Source organism: Bos indicus, chromosome 4 (assembly GCF_029378745.1).
Source record: "Bos indicus isolate NIAB-ARS_2022 breed Sahiwal x Tharparkar chromosome 4, NIAB-ARS_B.indTharparkar_mat_pri_1.0, whole genome shotgun sequence".
NCBI classification, from domain to species: Eukaryota; Metazoa; Chordata; class Mammalia; order Artiodactyla; family Bovidae; genus Bos; species Bos indicus.
The window spans coordinates 65,642,877-65,670,248 of record NC_091763.1 but is presented as its reverse complement, the minus strand read 5'-3'; the positions used below and the strand labels follow the sequence as shown (position 1 = coordinate 65,670,248).

At 53.6% G+C, this 27,372-nt stretch overlaps 1 protein-coding gene across 5 annotated transcripts in view; it reads left to right on the top strand.

The window, feature by feature from the left end:
* The window catches only part of ADCYAP1R1 (ADCYAP receptor type I), a 108,976-nt gene that overhangs the window by 38,695 nt on the left and 42,909 nt on the right, over window positions 1–27,372 (top strand). The window contains exons 1-3 of one of the 5 annotated variants that reach the window (XM_019958807.2): window positions 8,050–8,421; window positions 19,738–19,876; window positions 21,619–21,724. In XM_019958807.2, the coding sequence (XP_019814366.2) occupies window positions 19,775–19,876; window positions 21,619–21,724 (208 nt within the window). In that variant the 5' untranslated portion in view covers window positions 8,050–8,421; window positions 19,738–19,774. Of the gene's footprint in view, window positions 1–8,049; window positions 8,422–8,756; window positions 8,912–19,737; window positions 19,877–21,618; window positions 21,725–27,372 lie in introns of those variants that run through there. The other 4 variants (XM_019958806.2, XM_019958808.2, XM_070787871.1 and 1 more) reach the window with 4 other exon arrangements.

The following is a 27,372-nucleotide window of genomic DNA, read 5'->3' as shown; positions in this document are numbered from 1 at the left end:
GCCAACCTGCTCCCAAAGTTGGTTGTCAAAGAACGTTCTATTTGCCCTACTTTTAATATAATTATCAGCATCGTTTGCACGACACCGAGTCAGGGCTCAGCCCGTCACAGGCCCCCTATTATCCTGAGTTGCTTTTCTGGGAACAGCTGGATCCATGCCTCACGCTTGCTGCCTCCTCCCACATGAATTATCTGTAATTTCCACACCTCCGTGCTTGCTTGCTGGGGTCCCGCGTGAAAGCTAGGACTTGTGCTGGGCCGGGTGCACTGTTATTTTCCAGGCAGACAAGTCAGGCTCTGAGGAAACTGGAACAACAGCAAGCAGGACCAGGCTTTTTCTGTGGGACCTGCAAGGGGTGGGGAGGGCCAGCAAGGGGTGTGGGGGCCCAATCCAGCAGGAGCTGGAGCCAGACTGAGGGCAGTGAGCAACGTGGCTCTTGAACACCTGCAGTGAGGCCCTTTGGAGAGTGCCCAGGAGGGGCCTGTCTCGCAGTGGAAAACCTCACATCAACTCCAGAGTGTGCCAGTGAAGATGGGGAAGATGGAGGTGCAGGGAAGAAAAGAAAGTCCGGTGAATAGAGAATTGGAGATGGAATGGAAATACGCATTCTCCTTCCACCAGAGTTCCCGCAGGGTATTTGGCTCTCATGGGTAAACAGCTGAGTCCCTGAGGAGGGGACTACAGAAGGTGAATGGGAAACTCTGCTTTACGAGGAGAACTGCCTGACAGTGATGAAGCTCTGCCTGTGCAGAGTGGCCCACTGCCTGGCTTAATTCTACAAGAGAGAAATAGCCTCTCTTGGTAGAGACGGTGTACTTTTGCCCGGCAGATCTGTGGATGGTGCCCGTGTGCGTGTGTGAGAGCATGTTTGGACCCTAGGCGAATGCACCTCTGGGCATACCTAATGGACAGAGAAGCACATGTGCGCCTGTGTGGCGAACACTCCCATGCAGCAATGCGTGCTAAGTCGCTTCAGTCGTGTCTGTCTCTTTGCAACCCCTATGGACTGTAACCTGCTAGGCTCCTCTATCCATGGGAATCTCCAAGCAAGAATATTGGAGTGGGTTGCTATGTCCTTCTTCAAGGGAGAAGGACCCAAAGATCGAACCCGTGCCTTGGGTGCCTTCCCCACCCAAAGATCGAACCCGTGTTTCATGTCTCTTGTATTGGCAGGCGGGTTCTTTACCACAAGTGCCACCTGGGAACCACGCTCTGAATGCAGCAATAAGTATGTGTATTTGGGTGTGTGGGAGGCTTCCCTTGTAGCTCAGCTAGTAAAGAATCCTTCTCCAGGCCAGAGGCTGCAGTTGGGTACTTATGTACACGGGGGACAGAGATAGGACATTTGGCTCTTCACATGTATCTCTCAATTTTGCCTCTTTTTAAAAAACTTTTTATTTTGTATTGGGATATAGCCAATTAACAAACAATGTTGTGATGATTTCACATGAACAGTGAAGGGTCTCGGCCATACATATACATGGATCCATTCTCCCCCAAACTCCCCTCCCATCCAGGCTGCCGCATAACATTGAACAGAGCTCCATGTGTACACAGTAGGTCCTGGTTGGCTATCCATTTTAAATATGGCAGTGTATCATGTCCACCCCAAACTCCCTAATTATCCCATGCCCCATCCTTCCCTCCCAGCAACCTTAAGTTCATCCTCTGAGAGTCTCTTTCTGTTTTGTAAGTTCACTTGTATCATTTCTTTTTAGATTCTACATATAAGAGAAGTCAAACACTATCTCTCCTTCTCTGTCTGACTTACTTTACTCAGTATGACAATCTCTAGACCCATCCATGTTGCTGCAGATGCATTATTTCATTGTTTTAATGGCCGAGTAATATTCCATTTCACTTTTACCTCTTTTGATGCCTACTCACAGTTACCTACACTTTCCACCTCCCAAGAAGATCCTCTTCCTTTCTAAGAGTTATGGTTCAGGGGACAGAACTCAGGACTTGAAATCCAGAGATCTGGTATGTGGCCCCAGCTCTGATAATAATTAGCTTTTATGACTTTGAGCCAGTCATTCCTGTTGAGCCTCATTTGCTTTCTCTGTGAAATGGGGTGCTTAACCAGTCAAGTCTGCACTTAGAATTTAGGATTCCCAAATCGGTGACCCCTGGTCTCTTTCTCTTCCTCTGACAGTTCTCCCCTTGCTCACCCTCATCCATCACCGTGCCCTGTGGGTATGGAACAGAGAGGATGCAGAACTCCTGAGCTCTGAGGAGCTCCCAGGAGGCTCTGAGAACATGCCTTCCTTCCGTCTGTGCGCCAGGTTTCTGGTGAGGCAGCTTCAAGTATTCTAGAGTTCCTGGAGAACAGTCTGAAAACCATGGGTCTAAGTAGCATGGTGTTTATTACCTTGGTTTCTTAGAAAATTTCAAGGGTCCCTGGGGTAGCTGAAAAGGCTCTGGAGGGTACTGGTTTATCCGCTGAGGATGCTGCCCCCTGGGTGAGAGGGCAGCAAGCCTGCTTCTGGAATTGTGCTCTCCCCGGGGAGCCCAGGCCTGCTACCTGGATGTCCCTACAGACTGTCTATCTGCTGAAGAGGGGAGCTTTAGAGGCACTGGGCCTGCCCTACGCACCATCATGGGACTGACCTTCCAGAGCCTCCCTGCTCACCCCACTGTGTTTCTGGGCCGACTCCAGCACAGATGCAGGGGGTGACCAGGGGCCCTTCAGAATCAAACTTCCCCTGGAACTGTGCACAGGCTTGCGTGAGAAGTGACCCAGGGTCAGCATTTTGCTCCTTCATAGAAAGAAACCCAGACTCCACAGCCTGCCATGCAAGGCCCAGCATATTCCCCAAATAGGAATTAGATGGGCAAATGTACAGAAGGCAGTTACTTTCCCATCCTTTTCATGGCCGGGAGCATGTAGAAAACAAAAACATATGTATATGAATAGTTCCCAGAGGAGGTAAAAGGGGCTGCTGATGGTTGTGAGGGCACTGAGGGATGGTCCCTTGGCACACCTCTCAGGGTTCCAGACATGTGAGCATGCCACCTTGTGACACGCACAAGGAAGGCATTTAACACAGGGCTATGACAGTGGTTCTGAGCCTTGGCTGCACATTACAATCCACTGGGGAGCTTTTAAAAAAATCCTTTTGCCCAGGCCTTACCACAGACTGTACTGATATTGGTGGTGAGACTTAGGCATGGGGACATTTTTAAAGCTCCCCAAGGATTCTGTAGCACCGGAAGGTTGGAAACCACTGGCTCAAGATAAGGTGAGCATTCAGCAAATGTCAGCTGTTTATTGTACAATAAAAACGCCTCGGTGTCCTCAAATGTGCTGTTCTCCCCGCCTGCGCAGCTGGACTGGTGTGGCTGGCATGGGGTGGGGTGGGTAGGGGCTGAGAGTCACGGAGGGAACCAGTGCTCAGGAGAGACGAATGCTGGATATGGCAGCCTGGCATCCATCTCCCTCTGCCACATCTCAGAAAATTGAATTAAAATCCATCTTTTTCGGCTGCTGCCCGCCTGGCTGGCTGGCTTGTGGAAGGGAGCTGAGGCAATGAGCACCTCAGGGGAGGGAAAAACTGTTGAGGAGACCCCAGCCTCCCACCCCAGGGGAGAGAAGGAAACTCCAGGGGTCCTCTGGGAGGAGCAGGTGGTCCCATGGGTGGTCCCTTGGCCTCCAGTCTCCCTGAATGAAGCCAGGCAGGCAGGGTGAGGAGGAAAAAGAAAGTCTGGTCCTGTCCTTGGGGAGGCCCAGTCTGGGAGACCAGAATTGGCATAGCTCCTGCTGAAGGAGAACCAGGCTTGTCTGGAGAGACCAGAGCTGTATGTCTGCATGGGTGGAGAACAGTCTGGGGCATGAGAACCCAGCCTGCTCCAGAATGACTGGGGCTGTTAGCTAGGTCAAACAACACCAAACTGGGCACATGGACACAAACTTTAGTCCCCAGACTAAATGCGTCCTCGGGCTCATCCTGTGGCCCCTCCAGGCTTGGGTGCTTCATTCATAGAGAAGGGGACGAGTCAGCCTTCCTGGATCCCAGCTCTGATGATGCTCATTCCTGTGGCTCATCTAAACTGATGTCATTAGGTACGGTAGGGATTAGAAGCCACCTATAAGGACTGCAACACCTTGGAGACAGTAGAGAGGTGCCCTGTCCAGAACCAACTATAAGAAGTGTCCCTTATGGTGGACTCTATGTGCCTGGCTTAGTGGGCAGCAGGCAGAGCAGGAGCTGGATTTCCACCCCTACCTGCTCCATGCTGGGCATGGATGGCACAGTGGGACCCGGAGCCCTGGCTGACCCCTAGCTGTGGTCAGCTAGGAGCCTGCCCTCTGGCTAGGAGCCTGACGGCAAAGTGGGAAGAGGTGAAGGGAAGGGATGTGAGCGGAGGACTTCAGGTTAATTCCTGTCCACTGGCTGCCCAGGCAGAGGGGGGAAGGGATGCTCAACCTGCTCACTGCCCACACCAAGCAAGACACACATCTGGGACACAAAACAGAGAGCAGGTGTTCCAGAGCCCAGAGTGGGACCTGGGGCATGGAAAAGAGAGTAAATGTGGAAATGAAGGCTGGCTCTGAGCCAAGGGTCCTCCTCTAGTCGCCTGACCGTGGACATTTCCAGGAACAGCCGGACAGCCGCAGGTGACCTTCGTCACACTTCGTGCCTCCAATGTCCTGAGTTCCATGCTTCCCTCCTGACTCTGAGATGGCGGTAGCCCCTCCTTTCTCCTCACGTTTCACAGTTTACAGAACACTTTCATGCCGGGGACCAGCCCCGGCTGAACCAGGGTATTCGAAGGAGAGACGGCGTAGGCGAAGATCAGGAAACAATTGCTTAATTAAACGTTAATTAAGGATATAAAGAGTAATAGAATGAGGATAGCTCAGTAAAATTCAGTGAGGAAAAGAGGCTGAAATAAGGATAGCTCAGTAGGAAAATTCACTGAAGAAAAGAGACTGAATAAAATTCCAAAGCAGGGAATTAATGTCACCTACGAAGGCCGCAGGCGTCCTCCCGTTCTCCCGAAGGAGAGGAGACACTAAGGCCTCCCCGGTCGGATCTTAGAAGCCCAGGCAAAATTAGTAGGCTTGACAAGCTTCCCTGCCTCAGAGGAAAAATTCAGCTAGAAGGTGAAAGAAAGAACGACATGGGGACACCAAATTCCGGTGAACAAAAGGAGATACTTTATTTTCTAAAGCAGTTTTATACCTTAAGTTGTGCATAGAGGATAATGGGGGAAGGGGTAGAGGCATGCAAAGACAGCAGTTCCTGATCCTTATCGAAGTCAGGCTTTCAAACTTATCATATGCAAAAGTTTAGGTGATTTACATCATCTTCTGGCCAGGAAGCCTGTTAACATTTTAAGAAACTTATTTTTCTCTAAAGGTGATTATTTTAAAGTCAGGCGCCAGCCTCCAAAAAGCATTGGAGAAAGTTGCATTCCTATAGGGCAAAGGTGAGGTGGGCTCAATCAAGAAAAGAATTAACTCAAGGGTCCAAGATTACAAACATTGAGGCGACTGCTTACATTTCTATACACCCATTATATCAATCAATACACCGCCAAGGACACAGTAGGTAAGGGATATGGAGACTTAGCAGCAAACATTGGCCCAACAAGTGAAAAACCCTTCACCAATACAATTTCTAATCAATCTTTTAACTACTCAAAGGAATCTGTGTTTAGACAGTTTAGAACATCTCCTGCCTCTCACAGTTGGGAGGCTCTGAACAATCACATGTTGCCGGAAAAAACCTATTCAGGCAGGCTAGAGGACTTCCAAAGGAGTTTGTAGGTTGAAACACTGTCACACCCAAGAATTATTAACTGGAGCTGTAAGCTAACTCTTTTTTCAGAGAGAGGTAGTGGGGGACAGCCCCCGTAAAGTCAGAGGTGTAGGTGACAGCACAAAGCAGAAAGTAGGCAGACTCTGGTTTTGGGGGTAGATTGCTCGAGAATTTCCAGGGAGACTCCTGAGGCTTGATCCCGCCTTTGCGTATGCCGAGCCTCCTTCCTCATGACCTTTGTCATGGGCGGAGTTCCTCACGCTGGCTACCGGCAGTGATAGAATTCCAGTTGAGCTATTCCAGATCCTGAAAAGTGCTGCACTCAATATGCAATATGCACTCAATATGCAATATGCCGGCTCCCGGCACTTTCACACACAACATCTCATTTGATTTTCAAACACCCGGGTTGGAGACGGATGAAAGGAAGCTGCCAGGGGTCAGGCAACAGTCTAGAAAGGGGTCTACTCAGGTCTGGAGGGAAGTCCTGCCGGTCTTGTCTGTCTGACTTGACCAAGGCACCGAGCCCTCTTCTCTCCAGAGGGGTCTCACTCTTTATTGATACAGATAAGAACTAACATCCTCCTCTTCCAGGAAGCTTTCCTGGACTGAAAGAGATGTGATCCATGCAGACCAACACTGTGGTGTACCAGAGGGGGCCAGGGTTCACTGTGTTGTAGAGAGAAACTATCAACTCACTGAGCAGACTTTCTGGACACTCTGATACTTCCTTTGTTTCCCTTATGGAGTCCTGCTCCATCCTCCAGTCCTCTCCTCCTCAGCTGAGCAAGAATTCCCAAGGAAAGGAGCTCAAGTCTCTCTCTTCCTCCTCCTCCTTCTTGAAGCTTCCTTAAGAAGGTGGCATACCCAAAACTCAAACCCACTTGGAAGGCGAACAATAACTTACTTGAATAAGGAAAGCCAGAGCCTGGTTGCAGAGCTGTGGGCTGGGGTATGGAGGGAGCTCTTCAGATGCTGACACCTGGGGTGGGACCAAGAAGCCATGAGCAGGGGCAGGTAGGAGCAGTGGTTGGCTGGTGGGGGTGGGCAGAGGGTAAGTGCTTGGCATGGGAGTATGTAACTAACTGTTCTTGGTTGGGCTTTGGCTTTGCCACCAACTGGCTACCTGATCTTGACCTGCTTGGGGCTTCCCAGGTTGCACTAGTGGTAAAGAACTCATCTGCCAATGCAGGCGACACAAGAGACTCAGGTTCTATCCCTGGGTTGGGAAGATTCCCTGGAGGAGGGCAGGCAACCTACTCCAGTATTCTTGCCTGGAGGCTGCCATGGAGAGGAGCCTGGCAGGCTGTAGTCCTTAGGGTTGCAAAGAGTCAGTCAGTTCCCCTCACTAAGCCTCAGCTTATCCATCTATACCAGGAGGAGGTTGAGCAGTACAATAACAGTTGTTCAGGCTCTAAGTCATGTCTGACTCTTCGTGACCCCACAGACAGCAGCAAGCCAGGCTTTCCTGTCCCTCGGTGTCTCCTGGATTTTGCTCAAACTCATGTCCATTGAGTTCGTGTAGCAATAGTAATTAATTCATTAGTGAGGAAATAAAATCAGTGAAAACCTACTTAGTCCTAGTCTTGTTTAACGCTGTTGACAAGAGGTGGGGGGTTGCGGGGGGAGGTACTGTGATGCCCCTGTACAGGCAAATAGCTGAGGCTCAGAGACACCCAGTCACCTAACCCCAGCGCACAGAGCTACCCCTGGCACAGCCTCGACTGGAGCCAGGCAATCTGAGCCCAGAGCACTGTTGTTTTAAGCTGCTGTAGGGCGCCCCTGTAAGGCACCCCTACCTCCCTTTTCTGGCCACAGAGGCGATCACATTTGAAGACATTCGGACAGGCTCCAGAAGCTAGCTGACTTTCCCAGTCCAGGGCTGTGGGGGCAAAGAAAAATCCCAAGGGGAGTCTGGCACTTGCCCTGTAAGGAAGGCTTCCTGGAGGAGGAGGAACTGGTTCTGACAGGGAATCAGAAGGACGTGGGAGGGAGAAGACTGATGGTTTCTCGCTCTGGGTATTTCGGGAGGGTTAAAAGGAGGGAGGTGAGCCCCGGGACTGAGTCCCGGAAGCCGGGCGACAGAGGGGGATTGTCGCCTCCGCATCCTCGCCCCCGGGTCTCCACGCCAAAGCTCCTGCTCTGGTCTGCGGCGGGCGGGGTCCGGCTCCCCTAACCCCTCCCCCGGGCGCCCATTGGCCTGCACCCCACCCCCCAGCCTGCGAAGCACGGGGGGAGGCGGTGGTCGGTCGCCTCCCTCCTGCCCCCGGCCTGGCTTCGCGGTGGAGGCGGTGCCTCTCCGGCAAGGCAGACCAGGCTGGGCGGACGCGCGGCGCGGGGCGGGCTAGGGAAGGCCGGGGGCCTCGCGCTCGGGCCCCGGGCGGCGACTGACAGCGGCGGCGGCGGCGGCAGCGGCTCCAGGCGAGCGTGGTCCCCGCTTGCGCACAAGCTCGCCGCCGCGCAGGGACCCACGGACACCGGCGCCGGGCGGACACACAGACGCGGAGATCGGGCTCTACGCGCGCTACTCAGCGCACGAGCTCCCCATCCCTGGGCGGAGCGGGGCGCGGACTCGCCGCTGCGCGCCCTCCCCGCGGAGTCTGCCCCGGGCAGACCCGCAGCCCGCGGCCCCGCCGCGAGGCCCCTGGGTGAGCAGGTAAGCGTCGCCCCTCCGCCCTTGCCCCTCTGCGCCTCATCCGCCCTCCCCCGACTCCAGAACCTTCGCCCCTCCGGGGCTACGGGACCCCCTCCTCCAGCTCAGCTGTCTCCGCCAGCCGCGTCCTTCACCGACGGAGAGCGGGCCAGGGCCAGAGCGGGGCCAACCTCCCAAAACCGAAATGAAGCCCTCTCCAGCCGTTGCTTCCTTCCTGCGCGACACTCTGCCACCCTCCGTCCCGAACCCACCCCCCCGCCCCCCCGCCTCCGCCCAGTATCTGGGATCGCGCCCCGGAGATACCGATCCCTGCAGCCCGCAGCGGGTGGGATGGGCTAGCTCCCGGGAACCCCTCCTCGTGCCATAGGGAGGACCAGGGCAGGAAGGCACTGCGACCGGAGGGACCCAGAGGGACCTGTCTACCTACTCCTGAAGCAGACGGCTACGCGGATCCGATCCGGAAGGCAACGCTGGAGGGTTCCCTGGGGGCTGGGTACCGCAGTCTTCATGGGGTTTTTGAGGGGTGGGCTCGGGACATGCTGTGTAGAGGGTGAAGTACTACAGCGTATATAACGTTCCGGAGTAGTGACACCTTCGCAATGGTTCAAAAGAGCGTTGTCTCTGGGTTTCCCGCGGTGCAGAGGCAGGGGTCGGGATGCCTGGGTTTCTGCGGTTCCGCGGAGGAAACGGCCCACCAGGGCCTGTGGGAGAAACGTGTCGGTCTCCCCTGGCTGAAGTGGGCCCGCCTGAGATGAGACCCCTGCCGGCTTCCTTAAAGGCACAGACTCCCGCTGCAGCTGTGGGAGGCAGGGGCCGGCAACCTGGGCAGGCAGGACCTTTGCAGGTTTGCAGGAGGGGGCTCGGGGGCCGGAAGCGGGGGTGGTGGGTTAGAAGCGGCCAGAGTGCCACTGGATGGAGCTAGACACTCAGGAGGGAGCCCAGCCACAAACTGATTGATTTCATGTGGAGCTGGGAGTGGAAGCTCACCCCTGGAAGGTGCTGAGACCCCCTTTGAAAGCTGCTGGGGGAGGGAGGGTGGACCCCTGCCAATTCTCCAGAGGATTTCTATGCTTTTAGTACAGGTGCATCAGTCTCCTTTATCTCCTCTAGCACCCTCCTCCCGATTACCAAAAGAAAAGACATGGCATTTGGCTTTTCCAGTGAGCAGCCCTGCGTGGGGTGGGGGGCAGCTGGGAAGTGAGAGGGGGCTACACAGTCAGAGGGGGGCAGCTTTCCCTGGAGAGAGGCAGAAAAGCATTCTGAAGGTCAGGCTAGAGGCTTCTGAGTGGCTGTGGGCCTCTGGAGGGGTTAAAAAACTATATGAGCCTTGGAGGGGTTGTGGGGAGTGGGGAGGAGCAGCACTCAGATTATCTCAGAAGGCCAGTCTGAGTTGGTGTTGGGTGCAGGTGGGGTTGGCAGAACCCCTAGTCCCTACCCAGATGAATCCTACCCTTCTGACCTTGGGGAGGACAAGCAGAGGTGCCAGTCTGGACACCAGTCAAAATTTGAGTTTATAAATTAGAAATAGAACACACCGGAGCAGGCCCTGGCCAGATCTTCCAAACAGTTCATCAACAAGTGTGTGTGGGTGGCCAGGGAGCTGAACCGGTGCCTTCCCGCCCCTGCCCTGGGTCATTCGTCCGTGATTCTGTGCCTGGAACGGGATGTATGACTCTGTTTGCCCCTGTTTGCAATGAGAGGGAATGTCTATGGGGAGATTCCTGAAGGACTTTTGCCTATGTTCTGGGAACTAATCAGGCTGAAAGATCCATTAAGTCTTGTTTTATGTCAGGTTTGGGTGAGCAGGGAGTTGATTGGAGAAACACTGGAATCCACCCTTTTTATGCGGCCACCCCTCTCTGCCATGCCCCTACTTTGGGAAACTCCCTCGATTCCTGTTGAATAATCCAAATAAAACAAAATGGGGGTTTACAGATCAACATAGATACCTGGAAGGCTAGGAAAGACAAGACTTAAGGCCGCAAAGTGGCGTTCTTCCTGGGGATGTGGCCACAGGTTATGTGTCCCAGGTATCCGGTCTCCCGGATTTCCCTGACCAGGGCTGGCACTAAGGGAGGACACCTTGTGCTGTCTGCTAGAGGGCAGAACCAAGGAGCGCCGAGCACAGAGCACAGGCTCAGCTCGGTGCCAGAGAGGCCTCGCTTCCCCAGGAGCCACCCCAGCGTGGAGCCGACACCTGCGGGTGACAGGTGGTTTCCTGTCTGGGGAGGTATGTGAGCAGAGATCCCGTGCCCCAGACAGGTAGGCCTAGAGCCCCTGGAAGCCTCGATTACCCCTGCATGGAGGAATCTATGAGTCTGGGGTCTGAATGGGCTGGGACTAGTGGTCTGGCTGCCTGGCAACATGCAGTCTGGAAACTCATCAGCTGCAGCATGCTTGCACTAAGCCCTGGATGCCGTCAGAGGCACATGGTGACAGCCACCCCCACAGTGACACACAGAGAGGGAGTGACACACCGCTGGGGTGGCATCAAGACTTCCTGTGGCACCTGCCAGAAAGCCAGGGCAAACATACAACAGCAGAGAGCAACATACGTAGGGAAATGGGGACACGCACATGGACATGGAGACACACCCTGTCACACAAATCTGGACACGCCTGGGGACTGAGGTGTCTGCTCCATGAAGACCACAAAGTCTGCCTTAGACACTAACGAGTGTCCATGTGCACGACGTTGACACTGAATGGAGAAAGTGTGTGTGTGTTGCGTGAGGCTGGAACGAGGGTTGGCAGGCTTTTTCTGCAAAGGGCCAGATAGTAAATTATTTTAGGCTTTTGCTGGCTGTGCACTCCGTTGCAACTGCTTCATTCTGCTGTCATAACGTAAAAGCAGCCATAGATGCTACTTATGCAAATGAGCGGAGCTGTGTTCTGATGAGCTTTATTTATGGCCACAAATTTGATTTTCACACAGTTTTCCTGTGTCATGAAATATGAGCCTTTTGATTTTTTTCCTGACCATTTGAAAATGTAAAAACCATTTTTGGCTCCCTGACTGTATAAAAATAGGTGACAGGCTGGATCCAATCTGCTAGAAGGGTTTGTGATCTCCTGGGCTATAGGTTAGCAAAGAGAAGTGGTTTACGAGGTGGAAGAAGGGAGGAGCTTTAGTCCTGGGAGCCCACATTGCTCTAGGGTCCCCTGGATGCCTGTCTTCACCCTGCCTGGAGTTCAGGGTACCTGTCTATTTAATGCCTGACCTCAGCATCCTAGACAAGCTTCTGCTGGGTTCATGTTATACATCTCCCATGCTAAGGACACCTGGAGATGGTGTTCATGCCTGAAAATGAAAGGATATCATGTCACTGGACTCACCAAACAGGTCCTGAGCCCCTCTCCCATTCACCCTGTTGGCCAAGGACATGCCCATCTCCACCAGGAGGAAAACCCGCAGGGAAACCAGGACATGCCCCTTGTTTTCGGACAAGACTTCAAACTCATAAAGACAAGGATGAGACCTGAAACAGCCCTGGCAGGGGTGAGGGGTTTCCTCATCTAGGTCTGGTGGTTGTCAGAGGAGGGTGAGGCCAGTGGAGGTGGGTGCAGCCAGGCTGGGCTTCCTGGAAGTGGTGATAGGAGGTTGTATTGTCCTTGTGGAATACCTGCAGTCTCTTATCCCAGCTCCATGCATTGCCTTAGTGCTCACCTTTCTCCCATGACAAATGGGCACCACAGAGGGGTGGCTGGGGAATAAAACATAGAGTCCCTTTGTGGGTACCCCTGAATGTTCCAGCTTCTGATTTAAGGCTGTGTGGTGGACCGGGTCCTGCTCAGTTTCTCCTATCCCTCCTGTCCCCTTCTGACATTTCTTTCCTGCCGTTTCCCCAGAGGGGAGGCATGGGAGATCTTTCTCCACTTTCTCAAGTCTCTGGATTCTGTCCTCCACTTCCCATTCCAGCTGCCCTTCCCTGCCCAGACCCCCATCTCCTCTACCTGGATCCCAGGTTTTCTGCTTGTGTTTTCTCCTTCCACTCAGCTCACCAGCCTTCTGAGAAATATTCCCTAAATGAGAAGCCTAGCACTTCAGTCCCCTGCCTGAAACTCTTCAGTGCCCCAGCCCTCTCTCCTGTAACTAGGCTGCTGCGTCCCTGGCATCCCAGACTGGCACCAACCTTCCACCATCTCACCACCCCTCACGTTGCTGGGTCCCTCAGCAAGGGACACTCTTCAGTCACCTTTCTAAGCTCATCACCAGGCACCCCTCGAGTTTTAGGGTCCCCACCGAGTGCCCTACTTGTTCCAGGTGCCAGTCAGAGCTGGCCATCCCTTCCAGGGGTCAGCATCCCCTCCAGAGGGATGGTTGGTTAACAAGAGGGTCAGTGCAGATGGCCACGCTCTCCATCCCACAGGCCCCAAGCCTCAGGCCCGGCTTGGGAGGGGCACAGTCACCCATCCACAAACCAGTGCCTGCTTCCTGTTTCCCCTCCCGCACTATGCCCTCTCCTCCCACCCCTGCCTCCCACTGCCTTCCATCACCTCCCGCCCCTCCTCATGCTCTCCCCTTTCTTTTATCTTCTCTTTCCTGATTTCCATTCTTCTCCCTTCTTCCTCTTCCAGGCCCTTGGGGGGCTGTCCCTGACAGAGGATTCCTAGGACCCTTCAGGGATAGGAGATGCACCTGGACTAGCTAGTGTGGAAGGGTTTGGCAGCGTGACCTTGGGAAAGACTCTGGGTCACTTTGGGCCTCAAACCCTCACCTATGAAATGAGACATTATTAACAATGGGTGGGCTTCCCTGGTGGCTCAGATGGTAAAGAATCCGCCTGCAATGCAGGAAACCCAGGTTCAATCCCTGAGTTGGGAAGATCCCTTGGAGAACAAGAGAGAAGTCGCTCAGTCGTGTCCGACTCTTTGCGACCCCATGGACTGTGGCCCACCAGGCTCCTTGGTCCATGGGATTTTCCAGGCATGAATACTGGAGTGGGTTGCCATTTCCTTCTCCAGGGAATCTTCCCGACCCAGGGATCGAACCCAGGTCTCCCGCATTGTAGGCAGACGCTTCAGGCATTCTCTTCTACCCTGGAGAAGGGAATGGCAACCCACTCCAGTATTCTTGCCTAGTGAACCCCATGGACAGAAGAGCCTGGCAGGCTACAGTCCATGGGGTTGCAAAGACTTGGATATGACTGAGTGACGCACACACACACACACACACACGCCACCAGTGCCCATGTGTGCCCAGCCTTTCCTGAGCCCGGGTTCCCTATGTGTAAGAATAGTAGGAGACCCTTTCAGGGACATGACTTCTGTCTCCTGCTGTGCATAGGCCTCCGGGAACCAGACTTTGAAAGGGGAACATTTGAACATCAAAGAACATTCGCATTAATGATTAATCTGTCCATTGCCAGAACTCCCCTCACTGCAGCATTGGGCACTGACCTTTATCAGCTCTGACCTTATTGGTGAGAAAAGAGGTTCTTCTTTCCCAGAAACAAGTTAAGTTCCCTCCATTTGAGGGGTGAGTTGGAGGGGCAGTGTTTCATTTTTCAGCCTTCCCTCTCTGGTCCCCTGTACTAGGAGGGAGAGGAGGAAGTCGGGGGTGGGGGCTGCTCAGGTTTCATAAGTAAAGGGGGCATGTGTAGAGTAAGGGAGGTGAATGGTCCACTTTCTCTGGGTCGTCTTCGATCTGGTGTCCAGGCTTGGCACTGCTCCATGATGGGGACGGATGCTGAACGGCCAGAGGAGATGCCAATAGCAGATGCCCCAACTCCATGAGGACAGAGTAGGGACCCAGGGCTATGCGGCTCCACGGAGAAGAAGAGTGAGATGCTGCCCTCCTCCAATGGGCACTCCCAGGAGACAGAGGAACCTGTGCTGCTCAGGGCTGGCCTGGAAGGATGTGGTGGAAAGACATCAAAGCTTCCCCTGGGGGCCCTAGAGAGGGCTGAGCTCCCGAGCCTAGAAACTGGACCATCTCAGCAGGGAGGGCTACAGAGAGGGTCCTGCAGGGTGTGGGGCAGCGTGGGAGATGCTGCAGGGTCTCCAAGTCCCCTCCCACTCCATGCAGAGCCCAGTGAGTCACTGCTGGCTCCGGTGTGCTGACTGATGATGCCGTCTTCCTGTGTGCCTGGTGCAGTGGCTCGCTGCAGGACACGGCTGCTCTTGCTGTTTCTGCTCCAGGCCAGTCACTGGGCTTGTAGGTCCTGAGGAGGGCAGGCCCTCCCAAGTCTGGAGGGGGGAGCCGACTCCCCTGTAGTCTGCATATTTGTCACACATCCATTCCTGCCAGGCAAGGCTCCAGAACTCTCTTTTGGGTGACCTTGGGAAGTGTCTCCCCAACTCTGGACTCAGTTTCCCCACAGGAAGCTCAGTACCATGGGGAGGTGGCCTTCAAAGTCCATTTCAGGTCTGAAATGCTATGTCTGTCATGAACTCTTCCATGTAGGGAGCTTCAGACATAGAAATGTGGGTAGAGGGGTAGCAGACGGCCTCACTAGTCCAGGGGATGTGAGAGGGATTGCTATTAGGATACCAATGGATTCTGAGCTGGTCTTCCTGTTAGCAATAACAGAGAGTGGTGGGAGCATAGGGATGGAGTGCACAAGCTTTGAAGCCAGGCTCTTTCGGTTCACTCCCCAGCTCTACCACATGCTTGCTGTGTGACCTTGGGGAAGTTGCCTACCCTCTCTGTGCCTCAGTCTTCTCAGCTGTAGAGTGAGGATAATGCTAGTAAAGATGGCATAGGTTTGGGGCAGGTGAAATGAGATAATGTATATTTATTGTTTGGAAGAGTGCCTGGCACGTACTGACTGTTTAATAAATGTTAGCCATTAGTGAATAAAAGTGCAGACCTGATGTTCCCATTTTGAATGTGACAGAGGGCTTCCCTGGTGGCTCAGATGCTAAAGAATCTGTCTGCATTGCAGGAGACCCAGGTTCAATCCCTGGGTTGGGAAGATCCCCTGGAGAAGGGAATGGCAACCCACTCTAGTATTCTTGACTGGAGGATTCCATGGACAGAGGAGCCTGGTGGGCTACAGTCCATGGGGTCACAAAGAGTCAGACATGACTGAGGGACTAACACTTATGGGGTAGAGATGACAGTAAAAAGAGATGATTAAAAAAAAAAAGCCTGAACACAAGGTGGTAAGATAATAATAGTTAGCATATGGCTAGTCCTTATTGGGAGCCAGGATGTACTCTACTGTCTATGGCTTATTGTTGTTTGGTTTGGTTTGTATTTTTTTTAAATTGTTTGTTTGTTTGTATTTTTGTATGCTTTATTAATCGCTAAGTCGTGTTCAACTCTTTCGGGACCCCAAGGACTATAGCCCACCAGACTTCTCTGTCCATGGAATTTCCCAGGCAAGAATACTGGAGTGGGTTGCTGTTTCCTTCTCCAGGGCATCTTCCCGATCCAGAGATTGAACGCGGGTCCCCCGTGCAGGTGGATACTTTTTCACTGAGCCACCAGGGAAGCCCTGTCTATAGTTAACTTACATGAATTGGTTGATGCCTCTTAGTAACATCTATGAAGTAGGTATTATTATTCTCATTTCACATATAATTGAATCAAGGCACAGAAAAGTTAAGTGGCTTGCCTGAGGTCTTTAGGCTTAAAACTCTAGCAAAATGGTTCTCAAGTCCACCATACTAAATGCCAGTATATAGTTTAATTGCCTTCAGATCAGTTGCAAAAGCTGTTTTACCTCAGCAGAGCCTGGACCCAAGAGACAGAGCCTGGGAATATCGGTGAGCTGGTCATCCTGAGCCACATGTGTGGTGGGGCTGAAAGAGCCCAGCATCCATCCTGAGGGAGGGGAGAGTCCAACCCCGGGCTGTAGTGGCCAGGCTTGACCGTGGCCCTTATGAGGGTCATTGACAGCTTGGGGGAGTCCAGAAAAGGGAGGCAGCCTTGACAGGAAGCAGGGGACAGGGCTGGCAGTGGCAGACCCAGGGGTTACATTTGGAAGGGCTTTCCTGGGACAGAGGACCCCCCCCGCCCCATGTGGTCCAGATGTATATGAGGTTTGGGGCAGGTGGCCTCAGACTGTAAGCTCTAAGGGTTGTACAGTGGTCTTGGGGTGGGGGTCTGGGAAAAGAGGTGGGCCTGGGATTATATCCTGAGACCAGGTTCCCAGCTGAGGTTGGGGAGAGGGATGATCAAGGCCTGGGAGCCTGCAAGTTCCCTCTCTCCATGCCTTGGTGAGAGATGTCTGTGTCCTGTTGGGCAGAGGGTAGACTGTAGTTGGGGAAGGTAAACTAGAGAGAGCAAAAGTGGGAATCAGGAACCCAGCTCTAGTTCCAGAGGAGGCCCTGTATTGAGAGTAACCCCTCTACCATGCGGCACAGGGTGGGGGTGGGGTGGGGGCTTACACTGCTGTCTTGGTTCTCATCATTGTCTGAGCAGCCTGGTGACAAAGCAGAGAGCTGGGGGATGGTTAGGCAGTTAGGCTGGGGCCTCTGCTCCAGCTTGTTTTTAATTCACTGCAGGGATAAGCATCCTGCAAGTCAGGGCATGGTGTGTGTGTGTGCGTGTGCGTGTGTGTGTATGGATGTGTTTGTCTATGTGTCTGTGTGTGCATGCTCATATGCTCATATGCTCATATGCGTGTGTACCTACAGTCCCATCTGAATCCGGATAAATCTGCTGCCTCTAAATATCTGAATGCTTTTGCAGAATGAGTGCGTGTATGGTTACATGCGTTAATAATCCGATAAATGTACCTGAAGATGTAAATCTCTGGGTGATGCATCTGCACATACCTTTGTTCTGTGCTCTGTGAGGGTGCCTTGGCATTTATGTGAACATGTGTGGAGTTGTCTGTTGATCCCCCAAGGAGTTTCCACCTTCATTATTCCACACTTGGGTGTTTGTATTGATGCCTTCAGGTGGGTGCCCTGGGGGTAAAGTCTCTCTCTGTGGAATTGATGTGTTGTCATGCTCTCTCTGTAGACCTGTTTCTGTGTGTGTGTGTGTGTGTGTGTGTGTGTGTGTGTGTGTGTGAGAGAGAGAGAGAGAGAGAGAGAGCACCAGTCCTCAAAAACAAACTCCTGCTTGCCTGCTGCCACCCACTTGCCCCCTAGAACAACCGCAACAGGGCCAGCCACTTGCTCTTCCAGGCTAATGCTCTTGGTTCTGTTAAGTTAAAGTTAAAGCAAAGGCTTAAAGCAAAGGCTTTATAATCCTGTCTCTACATGAGAATCTCCTGTAGAATTTAAACAACACTGGTACCTGGGCCCAGCCTGAGGGATTCTGACTCAGTTGGGTGGGGGTATTTTTAAATGCTCCTCAGCAATTCTGCTGGACAGCCCAAGTTGAGGACTGCCAGGGTGGTCGACAGAAGTATGGGGGGCACCAGCCTTGTCCTGGGTGGAAGCTTCTCTGACCCCAGGCCCCATCAGCCTTTGCTCCTCATTGTAGCACGTGCGGGAGAATTAGCCCAGATATCGGAGGCTTCCTGCCTTAGGAGCTTTTCTGAGCCCTTAGTCTCCAGCATCTGCTGAGGCACTGTGGGCCCAGCATTCCTCTCTTCCAGCCAGGTGTGTAGGGAGCTCCAGTTCTCTGAAGACAGGGCCTTGGGCCTTCCTAGGGTTAGTGGAGATGACAGATTCCCCTGGGGACCACCAGTGCCAAGTTGTGCCAGAGGTAGTGTGGCGCCAGGTGTTTGGAGGATTCTGGGAGGGGATACAGAGGCTGAAGCCTGTGCCTGGGATGCCCAGGGGTACTGGGGCCAGTGTTCCCCCAGCCTGCCCAGTCCTTCTTGACCTGCAGGGGAGAGACTGGGCCAGCATCCCTAAGGCACCCCTGGCCTCAGAGCATCTCTTGGGGATACCCAGGCCCTCCTCAGTATTTCCAAGTGATCCCCAAAAGGCAGAACAGCAGGTAGGTAGAGAAGGTCCCCCTTTCCTTGAACCTTCCTAAAATTGGTTTTCTTTCTTCTCTTTGGGTGCTTATTTGTCACCAGATTGAGCTTGAAGAGGTGAGGAGAGGAGGGAGGTATGAGGAGGCAGAAATTCTGGGGGCACAGAGGGCCCTGGAGTGATGGCTGCTCTGCCCATTGATGGGGGTGTGCAAGGACTCATGGTTGGGATACAGCCCCTTGGGTCTCCCCATGGATGCAACCCCGGCACCTATGGGTTAGTGGTGGCCCTGATATGGGCCTAGTCAATATTTTTAGTAATAATTTAATAGTAATAACTTTTAATTACTGTTTAGTACTTCATTGTATGGCTATGCAGGGGTCTATAAACAGTGCCTGTCTGATGGATGGTTGGCTACCCCATTTTTTTTTTTGCTGTTGATGCTATTTTAAATGATGCTGCAGTGAACATTCTTACATATGCTTCTTTCTGTACAAGTGCAGATATCTCCCTAGGATAGATACCCAGATGCCAAATTGCTGGCATGTGAGGCATATCAATTACTGATTGATTTTAGAAGCAGACTAAACTCTTCCTCTGGGCAGGTGCTGGGGCTCCCTCAACCTCCTCACTCGACTCCCTTTGCCCTGTCTGGTCCCTGGGAGCTCTGAGGGGGAGATCCTCGAGGTCTGAGCACATCCTCCGTAGCATCACGTTTTGTCTGTTGCATTGGTGATGGTTTTATCCTGGAGGCCGAGTGGGCTGAGGCAGGGTGAAAGGATGCTATGTTTGTTGGGGACCAGGCTCGGCTGCTGGAACAAAGCGGCCCTGTATGAGCTAGTGAGTTGGAGAGAAGAGCAGCTCCTTGTCACCTAGTAGCCGGCAGCTAGGTGGTCCTTCAGGCTGGCAGGGAGGCTCAGAGCCCTGGGGCCCACTCCGTCATCCTGGCTGCCCCTGGCGAGTTGTTCCCCATCCCTCAGGTGTTATCCTGACTGCTCCATCCAGACTGGGTCTGGGGAGGGGAAAGAGCAGCAGGGGCAAGCACGTGCTGCCTTAGGGATAGGTGGTATTGGGGTGGCACGTGTCATGTCACCCACATTCCACAGGTAGGAAATTCATCACATGCCTGCACCCGAGAGCAGGAGGGACCTGGAAATGTCCTCTCCGGGTGGGCATGTATGTGCCAGCTAAAACTTTGCCACTGTGGAGGGAGATCTAGGGACACAGTCATCTGCTGCGGAGGACAAAGCCATCCAGACCATTCTCATAGTCCGATGGGCACCCGGGCCAGCGGGTTCCCTGCTGTGGCCTCAGCGCCTGGTACTGAGCAGGTGCTTGGCAGATGCTTGTGTGTTAGAAGAATAAAGAACTGCACATAAAAAGGCATGGACGGGGGTGCCCTTGGAGGCTTTGCTGTGCGTAGGGGAGAGGGAGTGTCCCTGCCCCTCCTGTGCCACCGAACCTGCGGGAGACATGCTTTTCCTTTCTTTCTAGCCTGTAGACACCTGGGGTTGAGCAGTGGCGGCTGTGAATGAGAGGCGGGCGGCACTGGCCCGAGCCGCCTTGCAGGCTGAGAAGCATCATGGCCAGCATCGCGCAGGTCTCCCTGGCTGCTCTCCTCCTGCTGCCTATGGTAAGGACCCAGGACCCGAGCTGACCTCGCGCCCGCCCCTCCGCCACCCCCACCATGACCAGCCAGAGCCCCAGTCTCACTCGAGCTCCCACCCGAGATAACCTGTGTCTTTTATGTGGTCTCAGCCAAGCTCAATTCACATGGCTGGTATCTCTGCCTGTACCCCAACTGGACCATCCCGCACCATTGTGTGCATTGAAAAGGGTGCTTCTTCCTGAAGATCTTGTACCGGTTTGACAAGAAATTGCTACATAATTTACAAATTGATTATGATAGTAATATATGTGGGCTTCCCTGGTGACTTAGATGGTAAAGAATCTGCCTGCAATGCAGAAGACCCAGGTTCAGGAAGATTCTCTGGAGAAGAGAATGGCTACCCACTCCAATATTCTTGCCTGGAGAATTCCATGGACAGAGAAGCCTAGCAGGCTAATAGTCCATGGGGTCACAAAGAGTCGGACATGACTGAGTGACTAACACACACACATATGTGGCAGCCTTTAGAGGTGTGCAGTATACAACCTGCTCAGCTGTATTCATGGGCCCTCATTAGGGCTGCATAAGGCAATTTAGATCCTGGTTCCCAGCCTGCTAATCTCTGGCAGGCTAGAGCTCAGAAGCCTCTCCTTGACCAAGAGGGATAGGGTGGGGGGCTCCAAGGCATTGCCCCCCTGCTCCTCTATCTGGGAATTCTGACCAGCATAGATGCAGCTCTCTTCAGAGCCCTGGATGCCAGTCCTGCCTCTGGCTTGCCTTACTGTGTGACTACCGACACGCTCAGCTCTTTCCCTACACAACTGTGAACAGTCAGCGCTAGACTGGATCCCTGAGCCCTGCTCTTGGCAGCCTGTGATGCCTGGCACCTGCCTCCACACTTACCAACATCCCCTTGTGAAACTATCCCTGCCCTGGAGTTTTAAGCAGAAGTGACAGCATAAGTATGCAGCTGTCATGACAGCATTCATGGGCTTTGAAGTTATTTGATCCTACACTTAAATCCAGTATCTGCCACTAACCAGCAGGCAGTATGACCTTGAGCAGGAGTTGTTTTTAACTTCTTTGAGCCTCAGTTTTCCTCTTTTGTAAAATGGGGCAGGAGTAAATGAGCATGGTTAGTAAGCGCCATGCAGTGCTATCACTGTCCTTCACCTGCAGCTCCTGGGCCCCAAGAGGAGAGAAAGGATGAACTCTCTCAACCAACTCCCTCCTCTCTCTCACCTGCTGCTTGCTCCCCTAAAATGCAGTCATAGCCTCGGGGTCTCTGAAGCTGGACTGCATGAATTTGAATTCTGGCTGTTCAGTCTACTAAGCTGTGTGACTCTGAGCAAGTTTCTTAACATCTCTGTGCTTAGGTCTCACATCTGTTGAATGGGAAATGGTAAAAATAGTGCCTTGTTTGTAGTACTCTTGGTATATATGTATGCATGGATAGGACAGAGTAATGCATGCACTTTAGTATGGTGCTATCTATGTATTTGCTAATGTTATGATAAAACGTGGAAACTGAGAGCCAGGGAGGGGGGTGGGATCTGCCCGGGTCCCGCATTGAGCTGGTAAAGTGGAAGAGTCCTCATGGCATTTGTGACAAAGCGGAGGCACTGCTGCTTCTGAAATCTCTCGGTCGCTGTCCTCTTCCTGCTTCTTTTGCTCCCCACCCCCACTGCCCCTGAGGCTTAAGTAGCCGGGCTTGGCAGTGAACCTCCCTGCTCCTCCCCACCATTTATCCCCTGTGTCCCCTGCAGGCCACCGCCATGCATTCCGACTGCATCTTCAAGAAGGAGCAAGCCATGTGCCTGGAGAAGATCCAGAGGGTGAATGACCTGATGGGCTTGAATGACTCCTCCCCAGGTGAGGATGGTGGTGGGGAGGGCCACCACCTCTGGAACATCTAAGGTCAGCCTTAGAACTGATGTTGCCACCTCTGGCCACCTACAGAAAGTGGTGGAGGGTACAGGTCCTTGGGTCCTTCAGAAAGCCCTTTGGGGCGATGGAGCCCTGGATCTGCTCTGGGCAGTGATGCTGGAGTTGCCCTCCTTGGGGATGGCCTGCCTAGATGCCTCCCTCTGAAAGGGGCTATTCCAGGTGACTGCACGTGGCTGCCTTCACTCACATGGGGGCCGAGAATGAGCTGGTATCTGGGTTGGGCAGCCAGCGGCTGTCAGAGAGCTCATTAGCAGGCAGCCTGGGTCTTGTGGCAGAAGGGACACAGCTGTTGCTGGTGGCCAAGTTAGAGAGCACCTGGTCAGCTCAGAGCATGAGGTATGGGATCATGCCCGTCTCCTCTGCTCACCCCATCAGAGGGCAGAGAACAGGCTGCAGCGGGAAACCCAGCCCTGTGTGTCTGTGCTGCTGTTCTTCTGGGCTGCTATGAGCGTGGAGGGCAGGAGGCTGCTCCCTTAGGTCGGATGCTGCCACACATGGCAGGACATTTAGTGGCCCTCGCTCTCCCACTAGATGCCTGTGCCACCCCTAATCTCAGTGACAGCCCCCAAACCTCACATTACCAGGTGTCCCAAGGGAGGGGCCTGGCCCCTGGCTGCCAGCCAGTGGTCCTGTGTACCCTTTCCTCCTATGGGACACCGAGGCCCATAGAGCAAGGGCACCCTGACCCCAGCAGAGGCAGGAGGGTCTGCAGGGGAAGCTGGGGACTTGAGGGTAGGGGGCATCTCTGGAGAACTCCTTAGACTTTCCCATGCCTCAGTCAGTGGAAGGTGGGACTCTCTGCCCCCTCTAGAGGGATCTACCTTTCTCTTTGGTCTTCTCCATTCTCAGGGAGCTCTTTTGAGAACCATTTATTTAAATACTTAGTTAGCCTGCAGATCAGTTAATTGTAATGGTCCCTCTGGGCTGAACTCCCTAGCCAGTCAGCTCAGCGAACATTAACTAGTAATGGAGTCCCTCCCAGCCATGCTGGCCTTTCCCTCCAGCCATGCTCTTGTTCAGCCCTCCCTGAGGCCAAAAGTGGATCTGAGGCCCCACCAGCCAGGGAAACCAAGGCGAGGGGCCCAGACGGGCACACAGTTGCAAGAGACTCAACGAATAGCCGATCCAGGCCTCTTGTCTAGAGGATGGGAACGTGGGACCCAGAGGGAAGTGATTCTTTGCAACCATGGGAAGAGGGAGTGTCAGACTCAGGTGGGCCTGGAACCCAAACACCCTGCCTCCCAGCACGAGGCCATTGTTCCTGAATCACAGGTCTCAGATATACTTGGGACTGAGCGGTAGGAAGCATCAGGTAGGGACAGGTAGAGATGGGAAGTAGGGTGGGGACTGGGCCCACAGGTGTGCAAGTTAATCGCACCCATGGAGCCCTGGGCAGGAGGAGGACAAGAGGCCCTGCCTGCACGGGTATCCTGGTAGAAGTGTGAATGTGGGCAAGGCAGGTGTAATGATGGGTGCCACCCAAGAGGGGCAGGCCAGAACCGCTGGGAGGGGCTCTCCCCTCCAGGTGTTCTCAGGAGAGGACGGATGAAAGGAATTCTCTGTGGGGAAGGATTCATGGAGAAGGTTAGCGTTTAAGCCAGATCCTTGGTCCTCACACCTGGCTGCGTGTGCCTCAGACACGGCAGCTTTTAGGAAAACGTAGCCAAGACCCAATCCAAACCAATTCAACCAGAACCTCAGTCTGTCATAGTCGCCATGACTTTTAAAGGCCCCCCAGGCAATTCTGATGAGAAGCTAGGCTGAGAATCCTTGAGTTAGGCCCTGGGGAGGGGCAGCTCTTGATGGTAGGTGAGAGCTGAGGGATGGATGATTGGGGAGAACGTTCTAGGCTGAGGGAACCACAGCAGCAAGAGGCGGGTGGGGAAGGGGAGTGAGTAGGTCCCTATATCTGGAACCCTGGATTGAAGTCGGTGGGGGCGAGCTAGAGGGAAGTATGGCTGAGGGCCAGGGAGCAGGTATGTGTGTATTGTGTGTCCACTGCCCCTGGAGCCGGAGGTAGGAGGGGATGGCACTGGGGGCTTCCTCCCCCAAGCTACTATCTCTCCAGCTTTTCCCAGGATACCACCTGGACCTCTCTCCTCTAACCCTGCCTCGGGGACCCTGTGAGTCAGGTTACCCTCAAACCTGAACTTGAGCAAGGGATCTCAAGCCTATGGAAAAATTCCACTGACCCACCCACTGGCTCATTCATTCACTCACTCACTCATCCCCTCACCCTCTCACTCATTCAACTCCCATGACAAGCTGGCATCTTGGATCCTGCCTGGTGGAGTACAGGCAAGGTCAGGGGAAGGATGGGGGCCTGCCGAGAGAGAGAGGTTCACACACTGATAGCCCTACCTGTAGAGTTCTCCTGGGGAGTGTACAGACATCTCTATGGAATAGGTCAGTGAAGTTCAGACCATCTGGGAAGGCTTTCTGGAAGAGCAGAGAGGGATTAGGGACCAGATTTGGGGAAGATGGGGAAGCCAGGGAAGTTCCAGGTGGGGACTGACCCCAGTAAAAGTAGGAAGGGGGCAGTGAGTATGGTCGGAGGGAGTTGTGACAGCTGGCACTCAGATACCAGGGGCCAGGTTCTAAATTATTACACATTCACAATTGCATAGCATAGCTCATTTAAACCTCACCAACCTACGAGCCGGGTAGCATTTTCCTCCCATATTCTGGATGAGGTTGTACAGACTCACAAGAGAGTAAGTAGGTCACTACCTGTTACCTAGTAAGTTACACAGCCTGGAAGGGTGGAGCCAGGACACCCCTTTGATCCTTCCAGAGTTCGTGCTCTCTGATCACTAGACTGCATTTCGGTTCAGAAAGGAGGGAAGAGACAGCACCACCCCCCTCACCCCGCTCCCCCGCATCCCCGCCCCACCCTGCTCCCGCCCCCGGCCACCGAAGGCCTGCAATTTTCTTGGCTACTAAAGGCCAGAGGGTGTTTGTGTTTCTAAGGGCCGGGCTGGCTGGAGGCCTCAGCCTCTAGTGACCTGCTTGGCTAGGTCTCCCAGGCCCCAGCTTCAGCCTTGTGGAAGGAGAGGGGCAGGTAGAGGGGAGGCATGAGTGTCCAGCTCAGCTCACTTCAGGGCTCCTTCCTGCTGGCTGAGGTTGGAGGAGCCCCACCTTGAGGGTCCTTCAGAGCAGGGGGCCTCTGGGCACTCCAGTGCAGATGTCCTGGGAGATACCTGCTATCCTGTCAGCTGCCAGGGCTTGGGCTTGACTCAGGACTCAGGCTGGGTCCTCGGGGCATCCTTGGCTTCAGGTTTAACACATTTATGAACCATGGTTAGCCATTCATCCCATCGTGCCTTGTAGAGCTTCTGGGAGCATTTAAAGATGCTGATGGTCAGGCCCTCCCCAAAGCAATGAGGGGAGCATTTGGGCACGGTGGCTTGTTGAGAGTGTGTGTTAAAAGCCTCTCAGTGATTCTAGAGTGTATCCAAGTTTTAGAACCACTGGTTTGGTCAGAGAAGACCATCCTCCAGGGTGCTCATGTCAACTCAGGGCAGAGAGCAGTGCTCAGGGTCCAGGCAAACCCGTCTGGGAGACAAGAGTCCAGTCTGACAGTAAGCAAGAGTCAGCAGTTGTGCATTCTGGTATTGAAATCTGTGCCTGGGGTGAATGGAGAGAGACCAGCTCTCCTGCTATAGCCCTTCTCTGCACTTCCCCTGCCCCTTCTGTCCCAAGCACACACGCTATGCATGGAACATTGGTCAAGGGTCAGCCAGCGTCACTGAAACACACCTGAACAAGGAAATCTGTCAGCCTGTTCCAGTGACTGTGAGTGTGAATTCACGGCAACACTTATATATATATATTTATGCTGATGGCTCAGCAGTAAAGAATCCGCCTACAATGCAGGAGATGTGGGTTCAATCCTGGATCAGAAAGATCCCCTGAAGGAGGAAATGGCAACCCACTCCAGTATTCTTGCCTGGAGAATCCCATGGACAGAACAGCCTGGTGGGCTACAGTCCAAAGGGTCACAGAGTTGGACACGACTAAGCAATTGAGCAGGAGCGTGTACTAATATTTATATATTTACTACTTGTGGGCTTCCTTGGTAGCTCAGTTGGTAAAGAATCCACCTGCAATGCAGGAGACCCTGGTTCAATTCCTGGTTCAGAAAGATCTCCTGGAGAAGGGATTGGCTACCTCTCCAGCATTCTTGGGCTTCCGTGGTGGCTCAGATGGTACAGAATCTGCCTGCAATGCGGGAGACCTAGGTTCAATCCCTAGGTTGGGAAGATCCCCTGGAGGAGGGCAAGGCAACCCACTCCAGCATTCTTGCCTGGAGAATCCCCATGGACAAAGGAGCCTGGCGGGCTGCAGTCTATGGAGTCTCAAAGAGTTGGACACGACTGAGTGACTAAGCACAGCATAGCATATTACTTGTATATCCCCATGAAGACTCTTGAGAGTCCCTTGGACTGCAGGGAGATCCAACCAGTCCATTCTGAAGGAGATCAGCCCTGGGATTTCTCAGGAAGGAATGATGCTAAAGCTGAAACTCCAGTACTTTGGCCACCTCATGCGAAGAGTTGACTCATTGGAAAAGACTCTGATGCTGGGAGGGTTTGGGGGCAGGAGGAGAAGGGGACGACAGAGGATGAGATGACTGGAAGCATCACTGACTCGATGGATGTGAGTCTGAGTGAACTCCGGGAGTTGGTGATGGACAGGGAGGCCTGGCGTGCTGCGATTCATGGGGTCGCAAAGAGTTGGACACGACTGAGCGACTGAACTGAACTGAACTGACTGAAAGTGAGTGCATTGGAATGAGGACACTGGTCTGTTAGAGACGAGATGCGTCTGTGGCATGTTGTAGCTGTGTAGCTGTAGGTGGGGGGCTCCCAGGAGGGCACCTGCGTCTGCTTAAATCCTTACTCCTCACTGATCCTGGGATACCCACCCCCCACCCCCAAAGAGAATATGGGATGGTAACGTATATAGTGGCCTTCAGAGTGGAAGCCGAGGGACAGTGATAGGCTGGGGAGGGGCACTGGAGCTCGGCGGGGGCTTTAGCGAGTAGAAAATACAGGGAAGATCATGGAGAGTTAAAGCAAGTTTCTGACTGGGTGGTTTCATCCGCACCATCCTTGGCAGGTTTTAAGGATGTTTATTGGGACTGTTGTTGAGGCGATATATTTAGTGGTTTTGTCCCTCGTTCCAAACCCCTGCGTGCGAACTAGATCTTGAGACAACACCAAGTCCGGCTTCATCATGACGCACGGAGAGGCCGAGGCCAGAGGTGGCCATCACTGGCCAAGTCACACTGAGGGCTGGAGTCAGCTCTGGGACAGGCCCCAGGTCTGCTGTCCCAGCTGGGGAGCGCTAGGAAACAAGGAGACAAGAGACAAGGAGAAAGGACTCCTGTGCGTGGGAACCGGAGTTGCCTCTCTGAAGCGTCCCCAGGCCCACGCAGGGCACAGGCACCACCCGCTGGGCTGGCCGCTTTGTTCTCTCGGTTCAGCCCAGGCAGCCCTGCCAGCCCCCGTGAGTCCTGCCAGCACCTCTTCTTTGTGGGGCTGCAGGCTGTCATCAGTCTGGAGGCCTTC